Source organism: Ursus americanus, chromosome 36, assembly GCF_024610735.1.
Source record: "Ursus americanus isolate L20-20 chromosome 36, mUrsAme1.1.p, whole genome shotgun sequence".
NCBI lineage: Eukaryota > Metazoa > Chordata > Mammalia > Carnivora > Ursidae > Ursus > Ursus americanus.
The window spans coordinates 11565039-11578678 of NC_142162.1; the positions used below are offsets into that span (position 1 = coordinate 11565039).

Below are 13640 nucleotides of genomic sequence, written 5' to 3' on the forward strand. Positions count from 1 at the left end.
ACACACACACACACACACACACACACAAATATTGCCATTATGTTGTATAACTGAGACCATATGTCACTTATAGCTCAATAAAAAAAAATGTATCCTCACCAAACAAAAACAGATATATATGTGTAAAATTCATCTTATATATCTATATCAGCAAAAATAAAAATAGTATTGGTGGGAACGGACAGCAGTTACACAGTTTTTAACTGTGTGTCTAACACAGTTCTAAGTACTTTACTTACATTAGCTCATTTAATTCCCATAACAGCATTATGAAGCAGGTATTTCTATTATCCCCATTATTCAAATATTAAGTAACTTGCCTGAGATCACACAGTTGTATTAAGAGGCAGACCTGGAATTTGACCTCAAGCTATATAGCTCCAAAATCTGTGATTTTAACTACGATTGTAGTTACTTTTCTTATTCAAGTTTAAATGCACGGCATTAATTTCATATTTGAAAACTATGATCTGAGGTTTTTAATTTAGTTCCCCACATATAATGCACAGGTTATTTACTTTAATGAATTATTTGTAAGAGGGACTTTAATTTTAATAACTAGTTTTAACAATTTAGATAAGTTAAAACTTTTCCAGTTTTGTCCCCAAATTTTCAAAGTCTTTTTCTTAGTCTTATTTTTCTAACAAGCTTCTTTCTCAGAGTTTAACATCGTCAAAATTGATAATATCCAATACTTAAGTAGAACTGTAACTTACTAGAAAATTCATGGGGTGTATGTGTGCTTTCAATGTGACACTGCAGTTGAAATGGTGTGGGAAACTGACGATAGCAGTGCTGGCAGGTGGTGTGGTTTTCCCAGCTCTCACTGCTTTGCTTCTCAAGTTCCAAATGGTGTTTCATGTGGTTCATAAACCTATAAATGATTGTCAACAGGTGCAAAAATTCAGATTTAAAAACAAAAATCTAACATATAAGTATCTGAATTTAAATCTTAAAAATATATACTATTCAAAATAAAATTTCAAAAGCTTTAAAGGCCTCTAGAAAACTCTGTATTTTAAATAATCACTTTCATTAAGTGGCTAAATAAACATCTTTGCTTTAAAAGAATTCATCAATGTAATTAATCGGAAATATCACTAATTTGCTCAAATTCTTAATCATTTCAGATTATTAAAATGTTTTTTAAAGATAAAAAAGCAGGGTTTTTTCCCCATATATGAATACTATTTACATTTTTAAATAAAATACTTCAAAGGAAGGAAACCCAACCACCAAAAGCAGCTACAGTCATGAGAGAAATGTTTTAAGGCCATGAAGATATACAATAGATTCCAGCTGTTTAAAAGACAAATTACTGGTATTTTTACTTGTGTCTTGGTTTCTAAATGCATGTAATAGCAATTTTAATGCCTACAATTACAAGAACCTTTTGTTTTATTTAATGATACTGGTTCACTGTTAGCACAGACTGTTCATTTTAACTTGCAGACTGTGCCCTTTGTAGGCAACGTCCATTTTTCAGTTTTACATTCTGCTGTTTCAGCTTCCCTAAAAGGCTTCTTATGAGCAGGAACTATGACCTTCAACAGCAAAGGGTGCAATATAAATGGGAATACCTATTTAAAAGAGCTTACTGAAGCTTTTTGCTGAATTTGAAAGTAAAGTTATAACAATTTTTAGCCTGGGTCAACTATTAACAATTATTCACTTTGAGCCCGTAAAGAAAAGAATCTTGAAAGTAAGAGATAATGTCATTAATACGGATAGCAGTCACCATGAAGGCTATAACATTTATCTCTCTTTCACAAGTCCACAATAGTACTTCTCTTGAACAGGTTATGGCACATTTTGAAATATCTTTTTGTCCTCCCTTGGTTTTAACACCAGCTCTACAAACACCTATAGAAAATCCTAGTCTTGGCTAAATATTTATATAGAGAGAAAAGGTCATGAGCCATTAAACTTTCAGCTCACAACTTTAAGCAATTAAAGTGTATCTGTATAAAATAATCTCTTAACTAGCAAGCTTTCTCACAATTATTATATGAGCCCCCATTGGGAACGCAAGCTACTTAAACCAACAGATGGAAATGAGGGAAACGTAAAAGCAAACTTCTTACAAGGATGTTCACAGAATAAAATAAATCTAACTGTTTCTGGTGACACTCAGTGTAGGAGAAAAAAAATATACCACAATATGTTGACAAGGCAGAGAGTAAAAATCTATAGCTATCAGTTTCCTACCATTCTCTACAAACATCAGTTTGTCTTCCCAGTTTTTACTGTTAGCATAAAATATTATTTAACATATATAACTTCTTTGGTTACAAAGTATTTACTATTAAAGTTACATTTCCTAAACAATCAGTATTTCAAAAAATGCTCAATTCCAGGATGTTATAAATGCTCTTTGCTTTAAATTTTGAAATATTCAGGTACCCTAGAAATATGTAACTACTCTTCTGAAATAATAACAAAAAAAGGAATTTAATTTTCATATGTTTAATATTAAGTGGGCTAATCTCAAAGGAAAACCAAAACCTATTGCTGTAATAACTTCTAATGTATACATATTTAAGTATAACAAGGAACTAAATCAGTGAAACATATTTCTACGCTTTCACCGTATTTACTAACATGATTTTTCTGGTGTACTTTACTATTAAAATGGTAAGAATATGGAAATAGGTGATCGAGTTCTACTGTAATATTATTTCAGTGTTCTATCACAAAGTACAACATCCTTTCTGTTAAACCATGAACTACTGATGGCTGTTAAAGTTTAATTAAAGGAGATAAAGAAATGTGAGGACTCATATGAAATAACGTATGTGAAACAATTTGGAAACTATAAACCACCACCATGAACAAAGCTTTAATAACTGTTATAGGAGTATATCACAATGTATTTCTGGGTTTTTCTATATGCTTCTTTTTGGACTTAAGAACTCACAGTAAAATGAAATAAATATTGGGTCCAGAAGTAACCTATAGGTACCTAAGAATGCTATTTACAAAGTTATCAAAGGTAAACATAAAAAGGCATACATTTGTACAAACACACACATACACGTGCTCATCTAAGGGAAGTACACTGATGTCTGCAACTTACTTGGAAATGCATAAGAAAAAAATAGTTTGAAGGAAGAATGAACAGATACATGATGAAACAAGTTCAGTAAAATGTTAATGGTAGAATCAAGGTGATAAGCATACAAGTATCTGCTGTACAATTTTAAAAACTCTGCTGAATGTCTGAACATTTATAATAAAATGGTGTAAAAACAACTTTACCTAATATAAATCTCAAGCTATATAACCACTGAAAAATATCAATCAGTATGTCTTATTATTTTGTTCTTGTTAAGTACTCATTTATAGGATGACAGCTACTAATATGCCATGTAACTCAAAGATCACAAAGTAAAGTTCCTAAAATTTAAAGCATACATGTATAAAATTCAAAATTCCACTGGAAATTAAAGTTCTAATTTTTAAAGGGGTTAAATTTTAAAATCAAAGTAGACATGCTTCCTAGAACTGGTACCTCTCTAAAGAAGATCACTTTTTCTGCAAGGTAAATGTTCTAAAAATTATAAATCTGAATTAAAAGACGTGAGCATTAAATAAGATTAGTATAGAGGAGGTCAAACTGGACATACTAAAGTGGTTCTTCTTGTGAAGAAAAATAAAATTCAAATGCAGGTAAAAATGAAAATGATCTCATGAGAATTCCTAAAATAGTGATAATATAGGGGAAAAAGTCAATTTCCTCTTATTTGAAATAAAGTTTGTCCTTTCTTAAGTTATCTTAAAGAAATACAACTAAGTGGATCCAGGAGTCAACTCTAAATTACAAGAAAGAACAAAAGCTTTTTAACAGGACAACCTGCCTCTGTCCTTAGTAGAAAGTATTAAAATTTCTTATCTAGAATGGCACAGAAAAATACAAGATAAAGATAAACATTTATATCTGGAGCATTCCAGTTTTCAGACAGAAATGAAAATAAGTATTTACATACCTAATATTATTTTTAAGAATTTTCAAGCAACTGAAGCATTTAAAAGTTGTATGAGTCTTCTGTTCTTCCTGGACATCTCCTTCATGTTTTCCGTAATAAAAGTCATTAACTAACATGATCAATTTTCCTTTCTCTGAATCAACAGTCTTATTTTTATTTGCTGTACTTGAAAATTCTGTTTTAGCCAGTCCTGAAAAGTTATTTATCATGTCTGGACAACAGTACTGAAAGAGAAAAAATAGAAGTCTTATTTATCCCTTAAAAAAATTAGATATCAAAAAACAATTCTATGTTTACAACTAAAGTCAGACCATGTAAAACTGTGTTTGGTAATATGTCTGGAAAAATATTAATCTACAAATATGTGGTACATACACTCTAAATAACAATAAACACCTATTATCTTAATAAGCAACAACAAAATTTTTTAAAAGAATAACCCTAAAACTAGGACTTGGCTATTGACCTAATAGTTTTTTTCCTTGAAATTTATCTTTTCAGATATAAATACTGAATAATAAATGTTTAACTAAACTAAAACTTATTCATTTCATATCCATGTTAAGATAGAGTATAGAAAGGAAATGTAGTTTTACATGCCATAATGTGTATGTTCAATTATTAAGTGATATATGAAATTTCATAATACCTAGTTAGAACTAAAAATTGAGCACAACTAACTTGCATTGCCCAGACGCAAGGTGGTAGAAAATGTGTGAGAAAAAAAAAAAAAGATCTTGAACAATGCTTTAAAAATTAGTAACATCTTGAAAAATTCAAGTTACACCTTGAAATCTAGAATACTTAAATATTTGAAGGGGAAATTTTGTTCCTCATGAATAAAATCAAGATGTCACATAAAGGGTTCTAATGTGGAATACTTTCATATGTGAGCTTTTTTTCTCAACAAGATATAATTAATTCATTTATTGTACATCATTTGCAGTTGTGGAATTTCTCTAAGGCAGTTTTTCTCAAAGGCCAGTCCAAAGAAGACCTGCATTAGAAAAACCAGAATTACTTGTCAAAATTCTAATTCCTGGGCCCATTTCAGACCCAAAAACCACAATGTATCTAGATACAGGGCCCAGAAATCTCTTTTTCAACAAGCTACCCGGGTAATTCTTTTATAACATACACCAGCTGATTTAAACTCTTCCTAAATGTATTATTTAGTAAATTAATAACAACATCAAAAAGTTTGAAACTCTAACAGAATTCTATTCCTTTTTTTTAAATCCAATTAGCCAAGGTATAGTACATCATTAGGTTTTTTTTGTTTTGTTTTGTTTTGTTTTGTTTTTGTTTTTGTTTTTTTATTTGACAGAGACAGCCAGCGAGAGAGGGAACACAAGCAGGGGGAGTGGGAGAGGAAGAAGCAGACTCCCAGCGGAAGAGCCTGATGTGGGGCTCGATCCCAGAACGCTGGGATCACGCCCTGAACCGAAGGCAGACGCTTAACGACTGCGCCACCCAGGCGCCCCACATCATTAGTTTTTGATACAATGTCCAATGATTCATTAGTTGAATATAACACCCAGCGCTCATCATATCATGTACCCTCTTTAATTTCCATCACGCAGTTACCACCCACCTCCCTTTCCCCAACCCTCAGTTTGTTTCCTGAAGTCAAGAGGCTCATAGGGTTTGTCTCCCCCAATTTCTAAGATAACATCCATTTCCTCTCCTGTCACAATGAAATGTTAGATCATTGGTAAAATGTTCTGTATCACACGAGAAGCTGGGTCTTTGATCCAATACAGACCTATAACATTTCAATTGCATTTATTTTGTTCACTTGTCAATTCTGAAACCTTTAGGGAAAAAACACCAAGAAAAAAATCTAAAATAGATCTAAAAGAAACGGGAAAAAATACTGAATACAACGAGCCCACAAATAGTGACACAATTAGTGTTTAGAAGTTAAGGTTGCATTCATAAGCTAAATAAGGATAAAACCTTCTGAAACCTTTAGGGAAAAAACACCAAGAAAAAAATCTAAAATAGATCTAAAAGAAACGGGAAAAAATACTGAATACAACGAGCCCACAAATAGTGACACAATTAGTGTTTAGAAGTTAAGGTTGCATTCATAAGCTAAATAAGGATAAATACATTAGTTCCCTAATATTCATGATCTTCTGAGGTCAACCACTCAGAATAAATACAGTTGAAATGAAACCACAACAAAAAAAGAGAAATGAGAAGTTTCTAGATACTTCTTGGGACACATGTAGTACTTCAGAGTTCAACCTTAGGAAAGTCAGACTATTTCTAAGGACTATTATAAGGCTAAGTTCCTTCCAAAACATGCTGGTTTTGAATTTAAGTGGAGAAAAGGATGGTTTAGAGTAAATCCATCAGCACTATCAGAAAAATAACTCAAAATACATTGTCTTACTACAAATGATGTAAACCAGTAGTATCATTTTAATAGACAAAATCCCTGACCATATCTGCAATTTTATCATAGAAGCGATCTCAAACAACAGTGGGAAACATTATAATGCACAAAAGTGATATGATATAGAATAGTGTCCCTAATTAGAAATGTGGACAATCATATATATTGAAACATTAAATCTGGTTTTCAGACTGTAGAACTTATTGAGTCATATTTAAGACTTGACTTTTTTCTGAAATCTACAAAACCACCTAAGTAGTCTATATTAGAGTGTACTGCAAGGTTGCATTTTTCAGAAACATCTAATTTGGTACATCTATAAAAGTTAAAGTTACCTTAAATGCTCATAAATTATACATAATGGATGATCGATTGCTAACTGTTTTTTCATTTTCTTTTTTTTACATAAAAAAGCTAGGAACAGGTTTTAAAAATAAATATACAAATCTCAACATATCTTTTTTTTTTTTAGTATAGTTGACACACAATGCTACATTACTTTTATTCACAGTATCTTTTAAACAATATTTTGGATCCCTATTAAGACAGGTGAGTGATAAACCACTGAAAACCAAGAATGGACAATCTAGTTCAGGAAATTTGGTTATTGAGAAAAAAGCAAAGAACCCCAAAGAAAATACCCAAAAGGCAGGAAAGCAACTTAAGAAAGGAGAACTAGTCTTAGACTGAAGGTTTTATAGGAGAATAGAAAAAGCTATGGATGGCACATTGAGCTAAGGTCCAAGACCAACTGGTCATCTTTTATTCAGTCCTAAAACCCTTTTGGTTCTAGCCCTTCACTGTAGCCCTGGATTATCCCTTATTTTCTTGGGGATAAGATACTAAATACTTTAATGCCATATACTGTAATTTGACAAACAGCAGATACCACCTAAATACCATTCTCATCTTCACTCCTCACAGTAGAGAGACCATGTTCTATTGCTTTGTTAGTGCCTAAAAATTTAGGTTAAATTTTCAGAACAAAGACAGTGGGATGCTATTTTTAAATAGTAAAATAGAAGTTCCCATATGATCATCCAACATAAGTCAACATTTTCCCCTTCTGCTGGGATTCATCCAAAGCCACAACAACCAAATTCAAAAAATTTTTTTTCATTGAAACTAAGAGCCAGATAAAATCCACAGACTCTACAACATATGACAGCACTACCCAAAGCAGCCAAGCTCAGACAGAAGACATATAGTTGGAAGCAGTTCAGAGAAGTCAAAAGGACCCAATAGTAAGATATCTTAGAAAGTGTCAGCAAAAATTTGCATTCTAAAGGTGAAAGACACATCCTGAAGTGTAAAGCAACATACTTTGTTTACAAAAACAGGTGCAGAAGCTGGGGCAAGAAGGATAGAAGTCCCCCAGACTTCATATGGTACAGAGAAGCAAATTAGGCAATGCTACATATAAAATCAGACACACAAGTCAGATTTGCAGAAAGCCTTCTGCCCAGAAAGAGGTGTATAAACCAGTTAGCAGGATGTGAGATTATCCTGGCAACCTACACTTCCCAAAAGGAGCCTTGTACAAAAGAGTTAGCCCAAGAAAATCCAACTTGTTCTTCACTTTGATTGAAACTTACATCTAAACAAAAACAAGATAAAAGGAGGAAAATGTAAAATTCTGACAAAAACACCATGGAGCAATTGCAGATGAAAACAGTGACCAAAGTTTCTGCTACAAATTTAAAAAACTTAATAAGTAATTGTCTCTAGTTGTAAAAGCACAAAGCAATAAGAGGTGGCAAGACATAAAAAAGGAGTGGCAAAATCGAGGGAAAAGTAGAGAAATCAGAGAGATAAAGACAGAAAGGAAAACAGTGGTGAACAGGCATTGGAAAATAAAATGAAGGACATAAAGGCTGATAATGAGAAAAGGAAACTTAAAAAATTTAAGTGTTAAAAGGATTAGAAAGAAAATGTCAGATATGCCAGACAAAGGACATCAAATGAATGCATATTGGACAACATTCTCCCCTCCCCCCAAAAAGACAAAACAATTATACGAAATAAATATTTCAAAATATGAATCAAGAAAGCTACACTAAAATAAAGGAAGACACAAACAAACAAGCAGAAAGAGCATGTTATATATCACAGAAGACTGACCCAAACCCCAACACCAAGTCAGTCATTATAAAACTATCAGTCTTCCAAAATAAAGAATCCTATGGACAGCCAGGCAAAAAGATTAAATCACTTATAAAGAGCAAAATAATTCAGGCTTATCCCAGATTTCTCAACAGCAATATTAAATATTGCAAAACAGAAGCACCACAAACAAGATCCTCAAAGTAGGATCCAACTTACTTTATTTTTCTTAATTTTATTTTTTTAATTTAAATTCAATTAATTAACATACAATGTGTTATTGGTTTGAGGAAAAGGTCAGTGAATCATCAGTCTATATAATACCCAGTGCTCATTACATCACATGCCCTCCTTAATGTCCATCACCCAGTTACCCAGTCCCCTACCTGCCTCCCCTCCAGTAACCCTCAGCCTGAGGGTTGAGTCTCTTATGATTTGTCTCCCTCTCTGATTTAGTCCTTACTTTTTCCTCTTTTCCCCTATGAGTCTCTGCTCTGTTTCTTAAATTCCATATATAATTGAGATCATATAATAATTGTCTTTCTCTGATTGACTTATTTCGTTTAGCATAATACCCTCTAGTTCCATCCACATCCTTGCAAGTGGCAAGATTTAATTTTTTTGATGGCTGGATAGTATTTGATTTTACACACACACACACACACACACACACACACACACACACACACCACATCTTCTTTATTCATTCATCTGTCAATGGATATCCAGGCTCTTTCCATAGTTTGGCTATTGTGGACACTGCTGCTATAAACTTTGGGGTGCAGGTGCCCCTTGAGATCACTACATTTTTATCTTTGGAGTAAATCCCTGGTAGTGCAATTGCTAGCTCTATTTTCAACTTTTTGAGGAACCTCCATACTGTTTTCCAGAGTGGCTACACCAGCTTGCATTCCCAACAGTGTAGGAGGGTTACCCTTTCTCCATATCCTCGCCAACAACTGTTGTTTCCTGACTTGTTAATTTTTTATATTCTGACTGGTGTGAGGTGGTATCTCATTGCGGTTTTGATTTGTATTTCCCTGATGCTGAGTGATGTGGAGCACTTTTTCGTGTGTCTTTTGGCCATTTGGATGTCTTCTTTGTAGAAATGTCTGTTCATGTCTTCTGCCCATTTCTTGATTGGATTATTTGTTCTTTGGGTGTTGAGTTTGGTAAGTTATTTCTAGATTTTGAATACTATCCCTTTATCTGATATGTCATTTGCAAATATCCGCTCCCATTCTGTCAGTTGTCTTTCACTTTTATCAACTGTTTTCTTTGCTGTGCAAAAGCTTTTTATCTTGATGAAGTCCCAATATTTCATTTTTGCCTTTGTTTCCCTTGCCTTTGGAGATGTGTCTAGCAAGAAGTTGCTGTGGCCGAGGTCGAAGAGGTTGCTGTCTGTGTTCTCCTCTCAAATTTTGATAGATTCCTGTCTCACATTTGGGTCTTTCATCAAGTCTATTTTTGTGTATGGTGTAAGGAAATGGTCCAGTTTCATCCTTCTGCATGTGGCTGTCCAATTTTCCTATATTATCATAATTAAAGGGTCTCTCCAACAAGATCTAACAATTGTAAATATTTATGCTCCTAACATGGGAGCAGCCAATTATATAAACCAAATAATAACAAAATTAAAGAAACATGTTGATAGTAGTACAATAACAGTAGGGGACGTTAACACCCTACTCACTGCAATGGACAGATCAGAGAAGCAGAAGATCAATAAGGAAATAAGGGCTTTGAATGACACACTTTACCAGATGTACTTCATAGATATATTCAGAACACTGCATCCTAAAGCAACAGAATACACATTTTTCTCAAGTTCACATGGAACATTCTCCAGAACAGATCACATATTGGGTCATAAATCAGGTCTCAACTGGTACCAAAAGATTGGGATCATTCCCTGCATATTTATAAACCACAATGCTTTGAAACTTGAACTCAATCACAAGAGGAAATTTGAAAAGAACTCAAATACACGGAGGCTAAAGAGAATCCTACTAAAGAATGAATGGGTCAACCAGGAAATTAAATAAGAATTTTAAAAATTCATGGAAACAAGTGAAAATGAAAACACAACTATTCAAAACCTTTGGGATGCAGCAAAGGTGGAACGTACATAGCAATAAGCCTTAACATAACAAGCCTTTCTAAAGAAACAAGAAAGGTCTCAAATACACAACCTAACCCCACACCTAAAGGAACTACAGAAAGAATAGCAAACGAAGCCTAAACCCAGCAGGAGAAGAGAAATAATAAAGATTAGAGCAGAAATCAATGAACCAGAAACCAAAGAACCACAGAACAGATCAACAAAACTAGGAGCTGGTTTTTTGAAAGAATTAATAAGATCGATAAATCCCTAGCCAGACTTATTAAAAAGAAAAGAGAAAGGACCCAAATTAATAAAATCATGAATGAAAGAGGAGAGATCAAAACCAACACTGAAGAAATACAAACAATTATAAGAACATAAATGAGCAACTATATAACAACAAATTAGGCAATCTGGAAGAAATGGATGTAGCCCTAGAGAGATATAAACTACCAAAACTGAAACAGGAAGAACAGAAAACATGAACAGACCCATCACCAGCAAGGAAATGGAAGCAGTAATCAAAAATCTCCCAACAAACAAGAGCACAGAGCCAGATGGCTTCCCAGGGGAATTCTACCAAACATTTAAAGAAGAACTAATACCTATTCTTCTGACACTGTTTCAAAAAATCCAAATGGAAGGAAAACTTCCAAACTCTTTTTATGAGGCCAGCATTACCTTTATCCCAAAACCAGGCAAAGAGCCCACCAAAAAGTAGAATTACATACCAATATCCCTGATGAACATGGGTGCAAAAATTCTCACCAAAATACGAGCCAATAGGATCCAACAGTACATTAAAAGGATTCACCACAACTAAGTGGGATTAATTCCTGGGCTGCAAGGGTGGTTCAGCATCCACAAATCAATCAATGTGATATATAATACATAAATAAAAGAAAGGACAAAAACCATATGATCCTCTCAATAGATGCAGAAAAAGCATTTGACAAAGTACAGCATCCTTTCTCGATTAAAACTCTTCACAGTGTAGGGATAGAGGGAACATACCTCAATATAAAAGCCATATACAAAAAGCCCGCAGTGATCATTCTCAATGGGGAAAAACTGAGAGCTTTCCCCCTAAGGTCAGGAACATGGCACTATCACCACTGTTGTTCAACATAGTACTAGAAGTCCTAGCCTCAGCAATCAGACAACAAAAAGAAATAAAAGGCATCAGAATCAGCAAAGAAGTCAAACTCTCACCCTTTACAGATGACATGATACTCTATGTGGAAAACCCAAAAGACCCCACCCCAAAATTGCTAGAACTGATACAGGAATTTAGCAAAGCGGCAGGATATAAAATCAATGCACAGAAATCAGTTGCATTTCTATACACTAACAATGAGACAGAAGAAAGAAATTAAAGAGTCGATCCCATTTACTATTGAACCAAAAACCATAAGATACCTAGGAATAAATCTAACAAAAGAGGCAAAGAATCTGTATTCAGAAAACTATGAAATATTCATGAAAGAAATTGAGGAAGATACAAAGAAACGGAAAAATGTTCCATGCTCATGGATTGGAAGAACAAATATTGTTAAAATGTCTATGCTACCTAGAGCAATCTACACATTCAATGCAATGCCTATCAAAATACCATCAACTTTTGCACAGAGCTGGACCAAATAATCCTAAAATTTGTATGGAACCAGAAAAGACCCTGAATAGCCTGAGGTATGCTGAAAAAGAAAATCAAAGCAGATGGCATCATAATTCCAGACTTCAAGCTCTATTACAAAGCTGTAATCATCAAGACAGTATGGTATTGGCACAAAAACAGACACAATACAGCTTCCCTAAAAACCTAAGCTACATATATACAAAGCAATCACATAGTGAAAGACTTAGAAAAAAAAAAAAAAGATAATAAAAAATTGTGATAGGGGCTCCTGAGAGTCTCAGTTGGTTAAGTGTCTGCCTTCAGCTCAGGTCATGATCCCAGGGTCCTGGAATGGAGCCTGGCATCGGGCTCCCTGCTCTGCGGGGAGCCTGCTTCTCCCTCTCCCTCTGCCTGCCGCTCCCCCTGCTTGTGCTCTCTCTCTCCGTGTCAAATAAATAAATAAAATCTTTAAAAATATAAATAAATAGATAATTGTGACAGAACTAGAAGTAAATCTATCATATCAATGAATACAAATAAGTTTAACTCAAGTGCCAAAACAAGAGATTTTCCTATAGGATCCCAAAGGAAAAATCAACTCTGCTGAAACCAAGGGGCATAACATGATTCAAAAAGGTTAAAAAGAAAAGGATACACAAATAATATACTAGGCAAATAGAAACCATAAGAAACCATGGCTTGTGAGCCTAAAAGTCATTAAACATTAAGACAAAAAGAACATTTTATAAAAATGCTAAAGGATGCCTTTGGAATACAATTATAAGAGATTCATCTATACCACAAACAACAGCAACAATCTTAAAACAGAACTGTAACACATCCAAGAAAATAGTAATGAAAGATGTAGATTGAGATACAGTGTTGCTTAATCCGTGTAAGATCAAGCAGACAACAAAATAAATAAAAATACAGATACCTAAATAATGTTAGTAATATGCTAGATCTGGTTGATAAATATCAAATTTCAAAACTTAAGAAATTATTTACCTATTTTCAAGTTTCCATGTAACATCAAAAATCTACACACTAAAAAAGGAAACACTTGTTAGAATTTGGGTTTTTACCATTAAAAGTGTGAACGCCAGTTATGTCTTTAAATAAACTGGCTACAAAATATTGAGAAATATGTCGATCTCAAAGAATTCTTTAAGGATTAAATGAAATAACGTATTTATAGCTTAGTAGTCTGGCACATAGTCTCAGATAAATAAATTGTTCTTATTGTAGGATTTTGGTTTATGTTTTAGATATTCTTTATTGAAAGAAAACATTATTTCTGTGGTATAGTCATCTACTTATCTAGAATAACAGCAAAAATTCATTTATAAAGAATCTAAAAATCACACTTTTCCAAATTAGAAATGATTGTTAATACTGAAACTTCAACTGATACATAAAATGCATAAA

General features: G+C 33.4%; 1 protein-coding gene across 8 annotated transcripts in view; it reads right to left on the reverse strand.

Moving 5' to 3' along the window:
* ZNF280D (zinc finger protein 280D) overlaps positions 1-13640 on the reverse strand; it is a 297062-nt gene that overhangs the window by 67225 nt on the left and 216197 nt on the right. For all 8 annotated transcript variants that reach the window (XM_087859137.1, XM_087859136.1, XM_045789542.2 and 5 more), the window contains 2 exons: positions 3987-4210; positions 717-874 (listed from right to left, as the gene is read on the reverse strand). In XM_087859137.1, the coding sequence (XP_087715263.1) occupies positions 717-874; positions 3987-4210 (382 nt within the window). The remainder of the gene's footprint in view (positions 1-716; positions 875-3986; positions 4211-13640) is intronic.